General features: G+C 34.7%; 1 protein-coding gene across 8 annotated transcripts in view; it reads left to right on the top strand.

Annotated features, from left to right (window-relative positions):
* The window catches only part of LOC126379805 (calcitonin gene-related peptide type 1 receptor-like), a 54224-nt gene that overhangs the window by 14868 nt on the left and 16916 nt on the right, over nucleotides 1-22440 (top strand). For 6 of the 8 annotated variants that reach the window (XR_007568382.1, XM_050028714.1, XM_050028710.1 and 3 more), the window contains 6 exons: nucleotides 3736-3959; nucleotides 4655-4784; nucleotides 10062-10152; nucleotides 12592-12683; nucleotides 16704-16830; nucleotides 20685-20786. Coding sequence is in view for 7 of the 8 variants with exons in the window: in XM_050028714.1 (XP_049884671.1) it covers nucleotides 3824-3959; nucleotides 4655-4784; nucleotides 10062-10152; nucleotides 12592-12683; nucleotides 16704-16830; nucleotides 20685-20786 (678 nt within the window). In the remaining variant the exon portion in view is untranslated. Of the gene's footprint in view, nucleotides 1-3359; nucleotides 3444-3735; nucleotides 3960-4654; nucleotides 4785-10061; nucleotides 10153-12591; nucleotides 12684-16703; nucleotides 16831-20684; nucleotides 20787-22440 lie in introns of those variants that run through there. The other 2 variants (XM_050028713.1, XM_050028715.1) reach the window with 2 other exon arrangements.

Raw genomic sequence — 22440 nt, forward strand, 5'->3', positions numbered from 1 at the left:
ATAACACTATCGCGAATTCTTCCGACTAACTTAATGCGATCATTAACCACAAAACACCACTTCGTATTAATTATTTAGATTATTAAATGAAGAAAGCAACTGTCTCGTTCCCGCCAAAAAGCTCAACCTAGTCAAATGAGATACTTTTTACGTAACGTCAAAATGAAAGTTTTCTTATTAGTTTATATGGACATCGATGGAAATGTTCTGTTCTGTGCCGTCATCAATAAAAGCGGTTAAACGTCATCTGTCATAATTTTAACTCATAATGGCCCCGATTCCTGCAGAAATCTCTTAATTTTACTTTAAGTTATACCTGTCATTTTCTTATCCGCCGAAAAGGAAAGGGACGGATGATTGACAGCTCTTAATTTTAGGAAGAATGAGTAAATAAATGAATAACCCGGGCGAATTTTTAGACGGTTGTTTTAGATTTGTGCTTAAAATTGACGTGTGTTCCATAAATTTTATGCTTGTCGATTACCCGTCCCTTTCCTTTTCGGCGGATAAGAAAATGACAGATATAACTTAAAATAAAATTAGATGGTGTTTACAGGAATTAGCACCAATAAGTACTTAATTCATAAATAAAATTGGACAAGTAAAATGAGATAGATTTTTGAACATCTTCTGGAGTGGCTTCTATTTCTAGATTAGCATTTTATAACTTATCTTTGACCCAGTGCAATAGGCACCCTAGGTACTAGTATTTACTTACGTATTTAAAGCGGTTAATAAGTATACTAGCCAATCAATCACATGTATAGGTGTAGTCTACTAGCAAATTGGTGGGCATAACCTTGGTAACCACGATGTCGCGCCAGTGTACCTAATAGCGTTGATTTTTTTTTGATCCCGATGCGCGAGCCCGTGACTTTGAGGCATCGGGCAGAATGGATTAGCAAATGTAATGATAGCATTAACCGCTACTCGCTGGATCGGATTGAAAAAAAAAGCGGCCAAGTGCGAGTCGGTCTCGCCCATGAAGGGTTAACATAAAAGTTCGTTGTAACTTAGATCGATGCTATAATGTAAATTGCGGTTTACCTACAATATATGACGTATTAAAAAAATCTTAATAAATCTCGTTTAAACCAATTTTCGGTGGAAGTTGGCATGGTAATGTACATCATAATTTTTTTTTAGTTTTATTAGTCTCTTTTTTTAGAAGTTACAAGGAGAGGACACACATTTACCACTTAGGAAGAATCTCTCGCGCAAGTTTAGAAAAAAAATATAGGTATTAATGGTATAACATACGGTCATTGTCCGTTGAATTTTATTCATGTAATTTTTATGTATATACCGATGGTGTATCTAAAATAAATAAATAAATAAATAAACCTCAATATCAATTTGAAGACCTATCCAAAGATAACCCACACGTATGGGATTGATGAAAAATTTTTTTTTGAGTTTCAGCTCTAAGTACAGACAACCGCAAAAGCTTTTTTTTTCTATTTTTGTGTGAAAATATTACTGCGCATACATCTAAGTACTTACCAAATTTCAACAGTATAGCTCTTATAGTTTCGGAAAAAAGTGGCTGTGACATACGGATGGACACATGGACGGACGGTCAGACAGACATGACGAATCCATAAGGGTTCCATTTTTGCTATTTGGCTACGGAACCCTAAATAGGAATTTACGATTTTTTTGTCAAAATGTCATTATTTTGTTATGCCAATCGATAGAAAAAATCAATACAATCAACATGTAATTACTTGTGCTTTTACCGAAAAACTAATATTTAACGAGATATGATGACAAATGTGTTTTTTACTATGGAACGAAAACTAAATTTCTTTGGTGCTCCAAAACCGGCAGCGATCCAGTCTTCACGTGTCAAATGTTATATTCTAAGCATGACTGTTTAAGTGTAATAAAGTGAAAAAATCACATAGAACAAAATACTTAAAATCGAAAATTTACTTTGCTATTACGGAAATGGAAAATGATACTCCTACTCTGGTTTTTTTTTTTGTGGAGTGAAAAAGATACACCCGATATAATTTAATAACATTATTCCATATTCTTCTTTCGTGTCGATGACAATAATTTGTCAGCCCAATATGCTGCCACGGCAATAGCACGGGCGGAAGCTATACATACCTACATATTCCATTAATTATTATTATTTTTTTTTATTCTTCATAAAAAATATTTAACACTATAAGTATAGGCTTACAAATACTTACCATTATGCAACGTAATATTGGTGCTGATTATGCACCTAATCGATATGCCCTAATATGTCAAACGTTATGCTTTAGACGATATGGCGGGCATATCATGAAATGCCGTCACATCATGATCTGCCCAGGCAATTTACCGATCGGCCCACGACATCTATAATAGTTCTTACTTATATTATTTTCAATCTTTTAATGCAGATGGACGCTGGGAGGCCCGTGTGATGAGGTGGCCAACCTACAATTGAATAGGTTCTACACTACACACTTATTATTAGGTGTTATTACTATACATACTTTATTATTACTATCCGTATCTTAGCCACTTACACTTGATAACTTTATTCCAAACACCTAACCGTGCCGTGGCCTTTCTCACCATAATGAATTACCTGTTACGAATGTTTAACGTAAACGGTGAAGACTAAATAAAATCTCGTGGCTAATAAAACTTTCGTTACAAGAGGATTACGTAAAATATATAGAGATTTCATTTATTGTTTCGCCAAGATTCTTGCCTCTGGGATGAATCAATCGTTCGGAAAATCCTGTTATTTAAGTTAAGGCGCTGTTTTAGAGAGAGTCCTATGAGTCAAACGTCTCCGTCTGCTTGAATTATGAATACTCTTATTTACGTCGAATGCCTATGCTTGAGAATGAAATAATATTTTTTTATGTGTTATTCCAAGAAAGAAGGTGAAAAATCACGCCCATCCATTCACCTTCCTTAGGAAAAGGTAGCTAACTAGGTACCTGCAGTTCTTACAGAAATTAACATTATTTATTACATCGCCTGTTGTCCCCTTTTTGTTTACCTACCTTATAGGTAATCATAACTTAATTTGATGTTTTCCTTTGCGTGTTTGTCTTTTTTGCTCAATAGCTAAGAGTAAACCTGTTATTAGGGTTCTGAACCTCAAAAAGTAAAACGGAACCCTTATAGGATCACTTTGTTTCTAATAAGTAAGTAGTAAGGACTTACATATTTTATAATAGGTATTTTGATCCTCATAGATGTGACGGTAATATATTATTATAAGTGTATACTCTACTGTAGTATTCAAATTCAAACTTGACGAGTACAACGGCAACAGTATTCTAGTGTTTGTTATCGTTTCGTATTTGGCGTCTAATGTTTATTTAACATCGCCACCAGCGCTGACATCATTACGTATAATACTGGAAGCTACTTCAAATCTCTCCAAGGTTATTCAAATGAAACGTTAATATGATTGTCATCAGACTTAGGTACGTACCTACTTTCGAAAGTGCAAAGTAAGTGTTTAGTAGTAGTTATGTAAGTAAAAAATGAGCTGCTAATGTTTATACAGGTATAATAGGTAGGTATATGACATACCTGCTTAAATACATTATGTATACCTAGTTTTTTAAATATAAAAGCAACGAAGTCAAAATGAAAAATATTGGAAAATTTGAAACTTGCACGGAGCCTGTACAACGGAAATGTAACACTACAAACCCACTGATATTTGAGATACGCACCGTGATAACAAGCTATATCTTTATCTGTCTGCTTTAGATGGCGCCGACGTGAAATGTTCGTCTGTCGCGTCAACTCAACCAATCAACGACGTACAAATTAAAATGAGATCAATTTTACCTATGAAATGCAAAATTCAAGTCGGACGATCGAATTAGCTGACAATCCAAAATTTCAGTTGTTGGACAATTTAATAAAAGAGTGTTACTTAAAAAATGTTAACCACAGCAGAGTGCTTCCCACCAACAAAATATACAATAATGGTAAGTAAATACTTATTTGCTTTTATTAGAATTAACAAATTAAAATCGAAATAAATAATCTGTCTTTGATTCAAATAATGTTAACATAAATTGTTGCTCTAACATAAATTGGCCGTTCCCTACGATCCACAGAAGATTTTTTGTGTGTTTTTGATGTCCCATATCCAAAATAAGTAAATGATTTGTGATAAAACTATTGTGATTTATCAGGAATGTTTTTGTGATTCAAAACTACATCACCTACGTAAATATGAATATTTAAATCACAAAACTATTTTTATTAAATACTTACGAGACATCCATCAAAATAGGTACCTACGTTTTTTTCTGACTTATTCAATTAAAACAATACATGCATTATTGAATTAATATAATCCCTGTTTAAAGTTAGGATAACTTCACTTCGGGTGAACAAAAATACATTGATAAGAGAAAGGACAAGGAAAAAGGCAACATTCAAGCAATTCACCTAAAAAAAGCAATATTGCTATTTAACATTTGTTTGCATTGCGCACCTACTTTCATATGTGCAAATGTCAATTAATACCTACTTTATTTAGATGGATTGCTTTGATGTGACCTTATTAACCCCCACGGTTATTTGTTTTCTGTTGTCTAAATTCACTATGATTTTGGTGTGAAAATATTTTTTATCTCATCCGTATGTGTAAGTACCTATTTCTTTGTTTTGATAGATGGCCCCTTCTGCCCTCGAACATTCGACGGGTTCGCGTGTTGGGACGCGACACCAGCCTCGGCAACCGCCATGCAACCTTGCCCCGAGTTTGTCATCGGCTTCGACCCACGTCGGTTCGCTTTTAAAAGGTAGGTACTTATTACGCCTTTTTCCAATTCCGGAAATCATACTCAAAAAACCGGTGCAACTTAGATAGGTACCACACTTTTCTTCTAAATTGCGCTAAAACTCTTATCACAATCACAACCAGAGCATTACGAGCGCATTTTACCGGGTAATAAACCTTTTTACCGCTCGCAGCGATAGGCGTCATAAAGACCGACTTTATTATTTACTTACCTACTTACTCGAAATTTTTCACCACTCAACAAACGCTAAAATTGATCGTAACTTGTCTGCTTTTTTATTAAGCATTCTGTTTACGTCTCACGTCTCGCCAGGAATACAAGGGGTGTATTTTTGTACCTTGAGAGACTTTCCAGGCTACGTTCCCCAAAACTATTATAGATGGCGTTGTACAGATTTAACGTAATACTAATTACCTGTTTTCGCATTAGGTACTCGGGTACATAATTACTCAAAAATGTAATGGTAAAAACATAAGTATATAAAAATAATTGTTGCTTGCTTGATATTTGGATCAGATAGGTATTCTAAAGAATTATGTTGTTACCTGTTATGTTCTGTTTATTTTGATCAGAACAATAATGGGTGGAAGATGTGTGGTACACCCAGGTGTAATAAAAAGGGTCATCATTTATACCCAAATACAAAGATAAAAGACGCATATACCTATCTGATATCCTTGAAATTAGAAGGTTAAACGAAAGCAATTTTTAACAGCGCCATATCTTTTTTTTGTATGGAATTGTAGCCACTATTGCAAATAAATAAGGTCTTTTTTTTGAAGAAATAAGCTCATAATGTGCGACACCGCACAGTGGGTGATATGCGTATCTTAGCCAAATTGCAAAACAACTAAAATGTATGGGATAGCAAAAGCAATATTGCTTTTTTACATTTGTTTAATGACATACTAAATAGACGTTTAATTAGACAATTTAAGGTTTACTCAGCTGTGTCCGGATAAGTACCTATCTAAATATTCTGTAGGTTTACCAAAATATTGGATAAAAATATTTTAATTAACAGTATAAGAAAATTAAATTTTATAATATTATGCTGCATATTGGTAAACCTATAATGGTACCTATACAGGGTGTTAGTGACAACATTTCACATTTGGGCATAAGTTCCTATAAAAGTAAGTGCGTATGCCAACAATTGCTTTTAGAAGAATTTCTTCCTTCCACCTGCGCCCGCGCTAACTAACCAATCATTAATATATTTTCAATGTGGTATGATCTTCCTGGTAGTCTTCGTTTTAGTTTTAAGATGGGTGATATAAAAGTGCCCAAAACAATGTTACTGCATTAAAAAAAAACCTCTAACTGACTCGGACAGATAAGTAAAACATAATGCCGGAAACATAATGGTCTTTATTTTACTACGAAGAACAGCTATCAGACTTATTTTATTTAGATTTATTTCCTAAATTTTAAAAACATTGACTCCTGGAATACCTAATTGGAAACCTCGTTAACGTCTTAGTTTCCATTTCCGAGAATAGCTCATCAGCCAGAGATAGGTCATTAACCCATCGCCTATTAAAATGGTCTGTCTTATTGAAAAGGGCATAATTTATTCTGTCCTTTTTGACGATATGCCAGGGAAGATAAGTAGCTGACCGTTTACTGATTTTTGTTCGCTGTAAGCTTCTATTATTAATTGATTTGCATGTATTTAAATTACTCGTAATCACCGAGTTATGCGCGTTTTATTACATAAACCAACGGAGCGCCTTTATGGATTAAACTTATAAGTACAAGCGCAAATCTCAATGACTCAGGATATTGTAGATTTGTTAACTCTGGCGATGAATTAAATAACAAACAAGAAAAAATTATATAAAGGCGAATCATATCCGTTCGGTAAAATGAAATCTATTAATAATATGAAATTTAAATAATATTCAATTTAGATTAAAGAACACAATTTTAATACATGAAAATATTTTCTTTTTAGTAAACATGAATAAACGATACCTTATGGTTATTGATTTTCATTTCAAATTCCTTGTTATTGTAATGTAAGCATAAGTATTATTGGTGACTTCAGGGTGCCTACTATAGTTAACTTATCAATGGTATGTCAGTAGGTTGTGCAAAGCGAGCGGACATAAAGGGTAGGTACTTATTTAACTTCCACGTCTATTCAATTTATTTATTTTCAAACAATGATCATGTAGCCTCATTAAGGGCCCATTTAAACGACATCGCTCAAGGCGTTTTTGATGTCTTCGTAATTTGTAAGTTTCGTTGCGTTGCATCTTAGTCCCGTTTTAATACAAAATCGAAACAGAAGTCTATTGAGCAAGTTTAAACATAAACTAAAGAGTTAAGGAATGATAATAATTTTCATTAAAGGTATAGGCCCAAAATATACTTACTTACTAAAAAGGTGTAAGACAAAGTAAATAATACCTTTCATAAGTTACAGGTACCCCCAGTGTCCCCGATACCGACCCCGCCGGCGTGGTCGACGATTTCCCTCATTCAGCGCTTATCGCTATCGACCCACTAGGGTCGATTAATTATTTCAAATATTTTTCCTTTCAGACGACGCCCTGAGCCGAGGTTCGCGCCCAACTGGGCACCCTCAGGCCTGTTGTCTTAAACGTTGTACCGGGTGAGAGCCTTCAGCGCTCCCCATTTGTCCGGCCAAGTAGTTAATGCCATCTGCGGCAAATCTACAATAAGTCACGTCAAAAAAAAGGTACCTCCAGAAGAGGCGGAGCTCGGATGCCCTTTGAGACCCAGCCAGAAAGGTTTTGCTCAAAACTAATAAAATTGAGATAATGGAGTACAATGCTTGAATAAGTTAAAATATCAGTTAATTAATATAAAATTTTCATCTCAAGCATAGATTCACTTGCAAAATGTTGGTAGTTTGGTGATTTAACTTCTACACTTAGACTGACTTACTGACTTGCATATCATCGCACAGCCTTAACGGATAAACGTAGGCACTTGAAATTTGGAAGGGACGTAGCTTAGGTACCGTAGAGGTGCACTAAGAAAGGAATTCCCGAAATTCCTACGGGAACGGGAATTAGCGGGAAAATCCTTTTGTATGAAAAATCTAAACCAGTTAAGTTAGACGCTTGAAATTTGGCATGCAGGTACCTTAGTAAACTTAAAGTTTAATTGCAACAGGATATTACAAAATCCCCACGGGAACGGGAGTTAGCGGGAAAAAACATTTGTATGAAAAAATCTAAACCGCGTAAGATACAAGTAGATGTTTTCAATCTAGCATGCATGCATACCTTAGTAAATATAAAGTTTAGTTATGGCTGTATTTTGAAAACTGGGAGTCAGCGGGAAAAAATGTTGTATCAAAAAAAAAACTGCATAAGTTAGATGCTTGAAATTTGACATGCACTCCCACACACACAAATATCTCTATTTCATAACACGCCACGCGGACGAAGTCGCGGGCAAAAGCTAGTTCTTATATAGGTAGGTACTTTGCGCCGCGACGTTCCTGTACATTTTGTATGAAAGTATATTGAAGGGCGAGTACCCGTGTCTCCATCGGGTACTCGCCCTACGTCTGTTCCGTTTGTTTTAGGCCACTTAGATCAATTCAAAGTATTATCTAAACCTCGTTGATCCTGGCGATTACATAAATAGATATAGCCTTAAGAATTAAAACCTGAATAAGTAATGTAAGTACATTGAATTCAGAACAATTTATTTCCTATGCCAGCCAGCATTATTTTTTTACGTTGGTAGGTGTATATACAATCTACTTACTTAGTTTGATTAAAGTCATGTAATATGCACAAACACAGAACTTTTTGGTTCATTTATGGCATTATTCAGCCCGGGTGAGAGTCTGCAGCACTTCCCATTTATCATCAAGTAGGTACCTACTGATTGCTGTTCGAGGCCGAGAAACTCACAATAAATCGCTCCAAAACAGACAGAACTCGATGCGACATGCCGGTAATAAACTGTGCCCGGAAATTAGCACCTTGCCATGCCTTGAAGTACGTGATTTGCAGCTTTTGGATGTAGTTACCTATTTAAAATTTCGTCTTATACTTATATCAGATTGAATCTTTTTATTTTGCTCTCGCCAAATACATGCAATTAAACAAAATTTTAGTGGTAGGTAGTAGGTATTAACCTACTTTCCTTAGTGGAGAAAACATTACGTTTTCTAATATAAGGGTGAATTGCAAAATCCAAAAACAATCGCGTCGGGACTGAGAACAGTAGTGCAAAAAACTGCTAAGTAAATGATTTTGTATATTTTTTCTGGGATCCTCTACCTTGGCAAAAAACATTCATAACACGGAAAAAACATTTTTAAAGTATTATTTTATCATTTCCGTAGCTTGTCCGTAACCCATTTTCGCTCATAAAATGTATTTATGGTCTACAATTATGTTTTATTATTTGGACTTAAATTGATAACAGAAGCTATTTCTGTTTGTTTATCGTCCTTCTCATAGATTTGACAGGCTTTTGCAAATTTTCTCCGGAAAAAAGTTATCATTTCAGAGGACAGTAAGTTTTAGTAAAATAACTCGGTCAACATTGAGCTGATCTTATAGCTTTCAAAACCATTATTGGGTGATTGGAAAACGTCAAATACCTTCTATCAAACTCGTCTATCTACTCTTCTTTCTTTCTATGATATAATAATATACAAGAATATTTAATTATAGTCTGCGTTTACGATAGACTTATTCAATATTTAGACTTACAAACTTTATTCGAGTAAAAACACAATGACAATAGACACAAAAAGAGTATGCATACACTATGAAAGAAACGAGTAACAACCAACTGTATCTCTTATCTAAGTCAAAACTAGATCTAAGAATGTATATAACATACGGTACGGAACCTTAGCTAAGCAGCACATTTTTTCTTGACTATATAATTTCGATGAATTTAATTCATTTCAATGGGCTCATTATCATTTCGGTGTACATTTATATCATTTCAGTGGATACATAAAAAAACAATTTTAAATATTTCAGTAAGTTTCGTTCGTATTTGATGCGCGAGTACGCACATAAGTACTTTAAAGTAGGTTAAACTTTTATTTGTCATCAAATATGTCTAATAGTAATTGAAATAAAAAATATCACCGAAATGATAAAAAAAATTGACTTGTTGAACCCATAACTCCTGCGAATTAACTAGGCGCATACACACCAGCTCGTTAGTATGCAATCCCATTGGCAAGTGTCTAGTAAATTCGCACGAGTTATTCCAGTCCATGATTACAGTACAAGGGAGCCTGTAATAATTGAATGCAATTTTCAGGTGCACTGACAATGGAACTTGGTTCATGCATCCAGAGGCAAACAAACCATGGACTAATTATACCACCTGTGTCGACGTTGAAGATTTAGATGTAAGTACAGTTATCGCATAATATCCAACAGTATTTCATGACAAGCACAGAGTTCTGTGACTTTGTGATCCTTGTTTCTATGATCCGTCGTTACTTGGTATGGATCAAAATGGATCACATACATATTTTATTTGTACCTGTCTTAAATGGATGAACTTTGGATTTTGTTGTATTTGTAATCAAAAAAAATGAAAAATGAATGGAATTCTATAGTCTCTGCTTACCCCGGTGGGAAATAGGCGTGAGTTTATGTATGTATGTATGTAATCAAATGTGTGCACGTTCATATTTTTTTATTTGATTGTCTATCGGGCCCTACTATACAGAAACATTTCAGAAAGCATTTCAGGCTTCATTTTATTAAATCAGTATTAACACAAATCAAATACACGCAAATGTAACTACAACAATAGTTCCAAGTACTCAGCTTCAACCGATCTACTACACTTTTAGTTTATCAACGATCAATCAATCAATCAAAGGATGAGGAGTTCATTCAACTGACGTACCAATAATGTCGCTGTTAAATGCTAGTTTTAACTGTGTAATGCGTTGCAAGTATATTTTATTTTTACTTTACTCTTTTATTGATGCGAAAGAAGAATATAAGTAAATCGTTTTAGTATCTATAAAATGTGATACTTAAGTACCTAATCAGGCTTAATACATCTAATTAGAAAGATTTGATGACGCTGAGATAATGGCATCTCATTTTTATTAAAACTTTGACAACATAAAACGATAAAAATGTTATCTTTAAAACTCGAATTTTAAAACACGCTAATGATCTGTGTATTATCTGAATAATTGTGAACTCGGATAGAATGTAGTGCTTATTAATGTTTTCCCATTATGTACCTATGCTTTGAAGTAAAATAAAAGAGTTATTAAGAAAGAGATAGCGAGAAAATAATGATTTCTGAAGTAAATAAGAAAATCTTAAAAATGATACAAAATTGGTCATACCTATCTCTTAAACCGTAAATAATCGCTGAACTCACATGGAGGTGTTTCTGGTAGCCAATGATCTAATTTTTCATTTTGAACGTGAATCTCTTGGCCACCCTCTATAAATAAGTAGGTAAGTACCTAAGTATACACAAAGGTAAGCTCGGTAGGTACGTATACTTTCCATTGGCAATATTTGTATAAAAACATAATTTTAATATCAAGTGTAAATTATGACAGCGTCGTCGTCTTTCAATTAACGATGAAGATAGAACTTAAATAACATAGACCTGTACAAACAAAATTTAAAACGAATCAGTTATGCTGTGATCGACTATTGTAGCGTCTAGTAGATTTATAACGACGGCCAGATGACGGGATCTGTCTTGTGTAGGTGTTTTGTATAACAGAGTGGATTTATTATTACATTTTATGGTTTCAACTGCTCCTTAGTAATAAACGTACTTACTTAGCTATAGAAAATTATGTGTTGTGATGAAACCTTAACTTTATTATCAGGGTTCCGCTGCACGTTTGTCTTATAATTTTAACGAGATTCTGCGGAAGTTGGGTTAGGTATCCAACTATAACTAGTAACTAGGTTTCTATTGATATTTTAGTACCTATAATAGTTAGTAAGTAGGTTATAACTAACCTACCTTGGGTAAAGTATACCTACTTGTACAATTATCAACCACTCACTCTTAAATATGTTTATAAGAAATGCCTATAATAAAATTACCTATAAGTATGTGAGCCATATCTCCAGGTGTATTCGACGTTGGGCACGGACTTATTTGCATTCTTTTCAATAAATAAAGACGATCGTTGACCACCTTAATTCGACGCTTCGGTCACATAACAGTTTGTTTACGGAATATACACCATGTCATTGTTGTGTCCCACGCGAGTTAACTCGTGAGGGCCCGCGTTAGTGTCACTTGCAGGCGCCCCGTATTTGTTCGCCGTCGAAACCCATCTATCACTATCACCCATACACTCTGGACGACAACCCAAGTAAACGATGGTATAAACGAGTGCAAATATTCGGTATATCCGCTCGAAATATTCTGAAAGACTTCATATATGAAGCTCTCCATTAATAGACCAATGAATCATAACTTTATCGGCCATTCAAACGAAAGACGACAATAATATAAATCATGAAATGAAATCGATAGAATCTCTTCACCAAAATTGATGATTGATGGGCAAATCTAATTTTACTGACGGTAAACAGGTGTTTTCCTCCAAAACAGATTATTGTTTCTAAACCATTGCCAAAATAAACAGTTTTGTAATATAGTAATGGGAGACGGGATAGGCAGTGCTATATACTTACAATAAATTCACCAGAAGTCCACACTTTATGTCTGTCCCTGTCCATCGTCTATAACCTACTCATTACATTAAAAAAAGATTATTGACTATATTAGACGAAATATATTGGACAAATTAAACTAAGTACTTAAATGTTTTTTTTTGTTTCAGTTTCGGAACACCGTAAATAACATCTACATAACCGGATACTCCATCTCAGTGGCTGCTTTGGTACTATCCTTAATCATTTTCATATACTTTCGGTAAGCACTATCTACTTAAGTAAGTAATCCAATTTACTTCTCATAGCATTCTATTAACACGTATTATGACAACATTGTTCAATTTAACTAAAAAGCCATAGTTTAAAATGTAGGTACACGTGTACGTACAGTTACACAGAATTACTTTGGCTTAGGTCGTTGTAAGGTCCTATCTCAGGGCCGCCGCGCCGTAAGCAGGCTAGGGAGGCGCCCAACTCAGCTCTTGTCGTACCTACGACGTGAACATCTAATAAGGAATAGTACTACGTATACAACGGAAACTCTCCGCTCCTCACCTGACCCGGGTTTATCTCAACTGGTGATTGTTGATCAAAACATGCTGTTAATTTGCAATAAAATTGAGGCTTTAAGTGCTTAATGTAAAAATAATGTGAATGATAGTTCAATGATTTTTAAGTCAAGTCATAAGGCCTATTTATTTATAGCGTGAACCTTAATTGTTCAATTTTTTTTGTTTGTGATTTGTGTGGTTTACCACAATAAATAAATATAAAAGCTTCTTTCGTAAGTAATACTTCTACCTACCTAAGTAGGTAAGGACCATAGAGCAACATGGAGACGTTAGTTATCAATACATTTTCTGCCACTTTTCGCGGGACGGGGAGGTTTTTTTTTTTTTTTTTTTTTTTTGACGTGACTTATTGTAGATTTGCCGCAGATGGCATTAACTACTTGGCCGGACAAATGGGGAGCGCTGAAGGCTCTCACCCGGTACAACGTTTAAGACAACAGGCCTGAGGGTGCCCAGTTGGGCGCGAACCTCGGCTCAGGGCGTCGTCTGAGAGGAAAAATATTTGAAAGAATTAATCGACCCTAGTGGGTCGATAGCGATAAGCGCTGAATGAGGGAAATCGTCGACCACGCCGGCGGGGTCGGTATCGGGGACCTGAAGTGTTTGGTGTCGCGAGCTGATTGGCTGCCTCTATGGCTAGAGTAATCGGGTCGTCGGGATCGTATATTACGTCCTTCGGACGCCGATACTTTTCAGTACCGTCCCTAAGCGGAATGTACTCGGAAGCCGCAACTACCAGGGGATTTGGGTGGTGCGGAGCAGAATCGAAAAAACGTTTGGAAGCTAATTTGAGCCATTGGGCAATGGTTGGCAGACCTAGGTCAATGTGCAGATTTTCGGGACGGGGAGGCGTGACATGTCACATGTACCAAAATGTCGATAAAGGAACTACCGATAAATTTAAAAATCTGTTTAGGGACAGGGAATTTGCTCAGGTTTACAATATTATAATATAGATAGTTATAAAATTGGCAAAAATGGAGTGGAGGAAATATTATATTGACTTGGATTGAAACAAACTTGTCTATTGCCAGGTTTCATTAAAAAAAAAAATCATATCCGAATATGGTTTTAATAAGTAGCGCTTTCGTAGTTAACTATAACGCAACGATGTGTAGACTCCTTTGTCTGTGATATTTCTATCGATAACTATCTATTATGATTTCCACGACAACTAGAAAGCAATATCTCATAGTTGTTTGATGAATCCGCATAATGTCGTCGAACTCAATTAAGGATATCCTATTCGCTTATAATATTAACATTAGACAGTAGTATTGTGTTTGTTTCTTTTTTTATTATTATTTCCTTTTAAACTATAGTTTATCTCCTCTTTCGGAGGGTATTTACCAGAGACACGGGTCACAGACCAAGTGCCACTGGAAGGAGGGTAATTATGTATCTGTGCGTTCAGTCATGATGTCAATGTCGGAGGATAGGAATTTGCGTACTATCCGACAGGTGTTAAGTATGGCTGCTTTCTGCATGATGACATACGTGTTGGTAGGGAGGCCTAGCATTTTCAGACTGTGGTGTAGGTGCTTGGGAATCACCCCCGTGGTGGAGAGTACCAGGGGTACAATATATACTTTTTGTAAATTCCAGATTCTGAGAACTTCTTCCTTTAATTCAGTGTATTTGGTAACTTTTTCAGTTATTGCTTTTTGAATATTGTGAGTATTTGGAATTTATTATTATTATTGTTATTATTGCTTTGTCTTTAAGAATCCTAAGTTTTGAAATATACCTCATTTGTTTTCATTTTTTTCATGTTTTCAGTTCATATGTTTTATTGATGCATTGTTTGTGTAATGCAACAGGTAATGCACCTGGTACATTTACGTTTTATGTATTTTGTAAAACTAGATGCCGCAACAAACATTCCGTACAAGCTTCGTAACATTTGGCTACGCTGAGCACACATGTCTTGGGCTGGGATCTAGTTCAAAACATTCTTTTTTGTAGCTATTTTTAGTGTTGTAATCCCAACCTGTTTTGTGAGCCAAATAAATAAATAAAATAAAAATGTATGAAGCATGTTGGTCAACTAATCCGTAAACAACAGGACGGTTATAATTTATATTTTTAAGTTTTACGACGTTTAAATGGTAATAAGTAATGTGATATAACATTACTAAAATATGTAGCCAACGCCATCTTTTATATAAATTTGACTAGCCAGATCCCTCTTAGCTACAAAATACCGAACAATTAGACATTTTCAAGGACGTCGTATCAGCTACGCACCTAGATTCAGTCCAGCGCGCAGGCCGACTGCAACTAGTTTTATAAAACTATCTGCTCTGGGTACATATAGTTTCGCAGAGGGGAATGCCAGTGTATGTCTCCCATGTTGCTCTTTGGTAATGCCGGTTAAACTAAGTATTGTAATTAGCAGCCCTCAGACGTCACACACAGTTGCGCGAGTATGGCAACGTGTAGTGTAGTGTCTGCCAATGTGTAGTGTCTGTGTAAAACAAGGTTGTTTGTATGAAGTGCCCGGGCACTTGTAACGTGAATTCCAAAACTAATGGTAAGGCTTTTTTTGCTGAATCGAAGAGAAATCATTAAATCTTTGGACACTGATTTTTATTCAAAAAGTACCCGAAGCCGAAGACGACTTCGAGCGCATAATTTAGACGAATTTTGTAACGTCCTGCGGCGGCTCTGGTTCCTTCTGAAACAAACAACTTAGAGAAAGTATATTAATTAACGTGAAGTATTCCTGTTCAAAACTCTTTAAGTGTGGTATTATATTACATTCTATTATTTGTCTACTGGCAGATAAAATAAGTAGGTAAGATTACATTGGATTAAAAAGATTACAAGGACGGAAGTCGATTAATAACGTAGATACTGATTATAACTCTGATACTGATAATTTTAACTCTGACTCAGACGCAAATAAGTGAGTAGTACGCAAATAGTTTGCAAATTATTTACAAAATAGAGAGACGCGGAACGGAATCTTTAAAGTATTAATAAGCACTTATATATTAGATAAAATACGGTTTTGAAAAAATAATATATTAGATATACACTTATTCTACTACATAAGTAAGTTTGTCAGTAGTACCACGGGTAGAATTTTCTTTCCGTAGTACTACCAAGCACCGTGGTAACACCATGGGCAAAAAACGAGATTGGGTTAGGTTAGACTTGTGAACTCGATTCAGATTAGTCCTTCGGAACGACGTCATCGTCATCAAAAAACAACAAAACAAACCAACAAACAACTTTTCTATTTTCTTCGCCAAAAAGGAAAACAGCGATGGTAACAAAAACACCATTAATATCTAAAATGATTGCCTCAGAACATGCTAATAAAAAACAATAGATAAACCTATTCTAATTATTGAATCGTATCGAAACTATTTAGGTTTTCTACTGCTTCACTGAAGTTTGATCCGGAAATTAATGAAACTCTCAAATTTTATTGGATGGAATACATTGTTTACACGATTACATAGCCCGTTAAAAATTTACGAATGGACAGTGACTTTGGAATACTCGTAAGTAGGCGTCTTAAACGCTGGCACAACTCGGGCACTTCATATACCTAAATCTCATTCTTACTATGTGCCGCGGAAAGTGTAGGTAAGTTCCAGCGACCGAGACACATTATTCTTTTTACGAGTAAGTAAATAGATATATTTAACGTAAAATATAGCTAAGTATTTACTTAAATATCCTTCTTTTGTACGCAGATCGCTACAGTGTACTCGAATCCGCATCCACATGCATTTGTTCACTTCGTTCGCACTAAACAACGTCCTCTGGATATTGTGGTACCGCGCCGTGGTCAATCAGCCGGATGTGGTGCAGGAAAACAGGGTACGTTGTTTACTGTCTAAATATAAGTACATAGAATAAACACTCTTTGTCTTTCGGCGAGTAACGAGTATGCACGTAATGAGACGACGAACACTGAACAAGTTTTTATTTTTAATGGTTCGTTACTAAACGTTCTAAATGCGCTATAATACCTAACACTGTGCTTGGGTACGTACGCTTAGTAGTTAGTGTCCCTACATAATATAATTTTATTTTTTTTATTTTTTAATTCTAGGAGAACCAACAGTTATCAAAAACAAGTTAAAGACTGGAATAACAACATCAGAACCAATTAAAGGTTCTCACAAATATAATTATGCAACATCGTAGGTACGTTTCTTGAGTGAGAAAATAATTGCCCGCGTGTTTCTTGTCGACAGCTTAGAAGAGGAACTCTAAGCAAAGCATGGAAATTAATAGGCGTCGATATATAAATATTTTTCTATACTCTGTGCGGTAATGCGACCGAGGGCGTTTAGCCAAAATGCAACCGCTTTAATACTAGCGCAATGCATAGCCGAATGAAACTACTCTGGTTAATCAAAAAAATAACTTGACATACCTATATATTTCCCGAGTTATAAGCTTAAGATTCTTATTATCTTGAATATATTTTTCTGTAGTCATTAAATTAAATAATAATCATTCGTTGTTATTGGTATTAACCCTTCTTCCACATGGTCAAACTAATTTGTCCAACAGGAATAATTTCTCCCGATGGTCAAACTTTTCGGATAATGGACTCTTTTATAGTTGTCATCTGCAATTAAGTACAGTGATGATTAAATATTTTGATTGCCAATTGTATTTTATTATCAAAGTTTCCTGTTTTGATTGTATTGAATGTGAAATTTTATTAATATTATTTTACATCTCCTGAAATCTTATTATAAATTATTATAACATGGATATAATAGTATATCAATCCAAAAGGAGGTACAGTATTATTTCACGAAGGGCGGCAGTATTACAAATTAAGAACATATAAAAATGGAAAAACCTTTTGGACATGCAGGCGCTTAAAAAGGGAAAAGTATCGTGGCTCCATAACTGTAGATATTATATACCATTAAGTACATATTACCTTCACTCAGGCACCTGGTAGGCACTTCTAATCACTACTGTACGACATCAATAGAATCTCGATCGCATTTATAGATTAGTTTTGTTTGTTTTAGAGTGGACAAATTGTTAAATGTGCCGATCATTTATGTCTTAGCGATTTCCACAAAAATGAAATAGGCATAGCGGCACACGAGCTAAAACTTAAGGTACTTAATGACAACTGAGGTTCCTATTCCTGACTTATATCGAGAAGCAAAGGAAACTTTGAAAGATAAGGGCCTAAAGGTCATACCATACCACCATTATTCTACTTTACTTATACAACAAAAGAAGCAAAACTTGCTTCACTGATGTGACAGATGTCACTATTCCTGATCAATACCAGTTTTTTTCTTTTAGCGGAATATGAAATGAAAACGGGTAGAATACTTTCATGGGGCTATGTTCAGCTCTCCTTTTATTATCCGCAGATACGATTGACGCTGGCTGGGAGTACATTAAATCAGAGATCCCCATAGAGAGTCAAAAAGTGAAACAGTTTAAAAAATGAAAAACGTTTTAAAAATGTCGGTATACAGCGAAAGGCATCGTACCAATAATGCAGTCGAAAGTTGGCACGCACAATTGAACAAACACATGAAAAAACAGCGTCCGATAACCATAGCGCATTATTTACTGAAAATGGAGGTAAATGACACAGAACCTTCTCCACGCCGAAACGTGTATATGAGCAGAGACCAATTTATAATGAACTGCCAGTTACTGCTAATTCATAACGAAATAAGTATTGGTAATTTTCTTGAAAAATTACGTTATACAGTTGTAAATAGGTATATGGTACATAGCCTATCATAGCTTTCCGTAGCCTACGTAGCCTTTTATTTTTAGTATTTAATTTAAAAATGCCAGACACATAGTGCATTTGGTTTTAAACCATGGTTGATAGATGTTGTAGACGCCATTTTTATTATTTCACTTGGTATATAACTTTAAATAGGTACAGATTTTTTAGTTAAAAATAATTTTTAGCCATTTGATTTGGACGATGGTTCAGACAAGTATTTTCGAAATTCAACGTATAACGGTTTTTACAATATTTTAAGTTCTGTTTTATAATATAAATTAATTTTGTGCTGGACTGTATTTTTAATTATCTGAAAAAGTTTGCCAATCGGGAGAAATTATTCCTGTTGGACAAATTAGTTTGACTACCCAGTTTGACCACGTGGAAGAAGGGGTAAATGTATTTACTTACCTTTACAGTTTATTAGCAAAGTATGAAGACATGGGAGCTATTAGCAAAGTATGTCTTTGGAGCCCAGTACTGAGTTTTCGTAAATGACCATAAGAAAACAGATCACTGGAATGTTATAAGAATACAAGAGACTAGGAGCACTTATTCTGCCTTGCCTAACCCCACATTCCAATTTGTAAATATCATAAAAAGAATCAGACCACCTAACTGTATTTTCTGATTACTATAAGTAACAAAATCTAAACATATTTATTACTACTTTAGATTGATGACTTTTCCAATTTATTCCATAATAAATTATAATTTACAAAATCAAAAGCTAGATCTATCAGATAGATCTAAAAAACAAACAAACTAAATAATCTTACGAGCAGTATAATAAGAAACTGTGTGCTTAAGTCTTAATATTGCCATTTCAGTGGAAAAATGCAGGTTAAATACAAATGTAGGTACCATCATGTAATTTCATATGTCCAGACAATCTCACACCTAATAGCTAATCAGTGTAGGTAGGTACCAGAAGCCAGTGAAACACATCTATAAACGGCATGGCTAAATTAGACTGACAGGTAAAATAAAATAGAACGAGAATATTCCGTTCCTCAGATTAAGAAATATGTTTTATCATGCCACATAATATTGTGATCAAACCTGTAGGTATGCATGCGGAATAATTTGGATTCTCGACGCGAAAGATATACTTAAATAAGTTTAATGGTATTTCTTATTTACTTGCCTGTAGGTATATGATATTTATCAGAGATCTCTTACCTTTCTAAACTTTTGATATTATTATTATTTTTGCTTTGTACAAATAACTCACTGACAGAGATTTTGACGCATTATTTGCGTAATTATGATGAATGCAAATTGTATCTGCAGGACTGTATTTTATGAGAAATTCTAATATCGTGTATGTATTATATGTATATTTATTTGGTGTTGATTGCATTACTTTTATGGAGATATGAAAAATGTTTGATCAAACTACTCATACGCTAAAAACCTAAGGGCTTTCACAATTAAATGAGTACCAGTTGGCCCGGTCTGAGACATAGTCACAATAGCATAAGTCACGTCAAAAAGAAAAACAATACAATTGTCATGGATATTAAACAGGACCCATGAGTCTGTATTGGAAATTCCCATACAATACACGTCGCACCTGCTACTCACTACTCGTAAACTTGCTTGCGTTCATAATGGCGTAGTCAATATTATGATCCCTTTACTTGTGCAAACTTAATACAAAGGAAGTAAAGTTACACTTTCACTAAACTTATATCAACATGTCGCTGAAACTCTCTCTTTTCTACCGAAGCCATTACTTATGTGGAATTACCAAAAGTTATTTCCATTTTCTTTTCTTTTCAAACTCAAATGTTCAATTCAAAGTCTGAAAAGACTCGTAGGCGCTTGACACAAATTAAATTAAGTATTTAACTTTTACCAGTTAAAAAGAGCTCTTATGGAAAAAGGTGAATGATATTATGTTATCACAGACAAAAATAAATATATTATCGACTAACGACAGGATTGGTGTCAAGTGCTGCACGTCATCACACACTATTTCATGGTGTCAAGCTACATCTGGATGTTCTGCGAAGGACTACACCTACACATTGCGCTTGTGGTCGTAAGTATTTTTATTTTGTATTGTCATCTTTTCAATTCATATTTTTTCCCACATATTTTTATGTTATATATCTACTTGTACAGCTTAGTTGTATAAGAATACCAACACAATTAAACACAAATTGTTTAGACTAAGTAGGTACTTTATAATTAATACTTTTTTCAAAAATGTATTTGTGACAGTATGATTACCTATATAGAGATAACTAATCGGGATGAGGGTATAAATTTACTCGAGGTCGTTTAATATCACTTTCAATAAACAGTGAAACTAAAGTTCAAAGTTTTGCTCGTGATAGTCACGTATGCCAATTCTCAAAGGGTTTAGAAACAGGGTAAACATTTGGGTCATACAAGCAAATTTAAAGTACATAAGTACAAGTACCTACGCATGTCACAATTAAATATGTTCACACTGTACTCTAAAACTACGCGTCATAAAAAGATAAAAAGGCACAAGCATACCTAGTTCTTACCAGCTCACCACCATCTTATCACGCTCCAAAGATTATAATCAGACATTTTGAAAAAATAATAATAGAAAACAACGAATAATGATAGACGACGTGTTTTTTTCAATTGACAACATTTATATAAATAAAGATATACAGTTAAAAGATAACTAACATACGATTTAACTAGCGTTTGACCAACTCACTGTTTACCTAAAATAAGACCATGTGCAGTAATTGAACAACTGCGTCAAAACGGTACCTATTATATTAAATGACTCGACTACTGACTCTCGCGGCGAGGTAAGTTTATTGATTGGTGCGGATTTCTCTGAGTTACTTTATACAGGTGACGTGGTTCAACTAGAGAATAACTTGACCGCAATAAATACAAAATTAGGGTGAACTGTACAAGGTCCTATAACTGAGGTTTACGGCTTTTTGACAAACTCGAACAAGACTCTACCCCGAGACAAAGAGAGACCCAAGCACGAAACCGTACCGCCGGAACAAACCATACCGACGCAACAAACCATACAGACACGACAAACCATACCGATGTAACAAACCATACCGACACAACAAACCATACCAATGTAACAAAGGGTGTAATACGTAATTTTTTGCACGCTATCTTGACAAGTGTATATTGTTATATTCGATATAATTACAAAAATAAAAACTATACTTAAATATTTATAAAAACTAAAAATAATATTAAAACTAAAGTTAATATGAAAAACATTACCTATTTACATAATTACAGGTTTTTTTTTCGATAAAATCAATACATATTCCTGAAAGTTTTTTTTTAAATGTCAACAAACCATGACAACAATGACAATGACTACCCGCATCATTTTGCATAAAACTAAGAAAGTATTTATATTAAACCTCAATGAAAGTTTATTATAGTAACCAATGATACAAGAATAAACAGTAAAAAAAATATGATTTTTATTTCTTTAGATAATGTGTTTTGAAATTTAAGGCGCTAATTTCACATTGCGTCCGATTCGAATCCGATTCTTGTCCGAGAATGACGAATCCGAAGAGCAGAAGTACTATTTGTATGTGAGCTTGCGCACTGCATCCATCGGATATCTCATAGTAATTTTCACTGTCCGTCATTATCGAACACGGCAGTGTGACTTGTTTTGCTTGGTTACTTGATCAACAACTGCTATTTTCAAGTGCCACATA

The sequence above is a fragment of the Pectinophora gossypiella genome, chromosome Z (assembly GCF_024362695.1).
Source record: "Pectinophora gossypiella chromosome Z, ilPecGoss1.1, whole genome shotgun sequence".
NCBI lineage: Eukaryota > Metazoa > Arthropoda > Insecta > Lepidoptera > Gelechiidae > Pectinophora > Pectinophora gossypiella.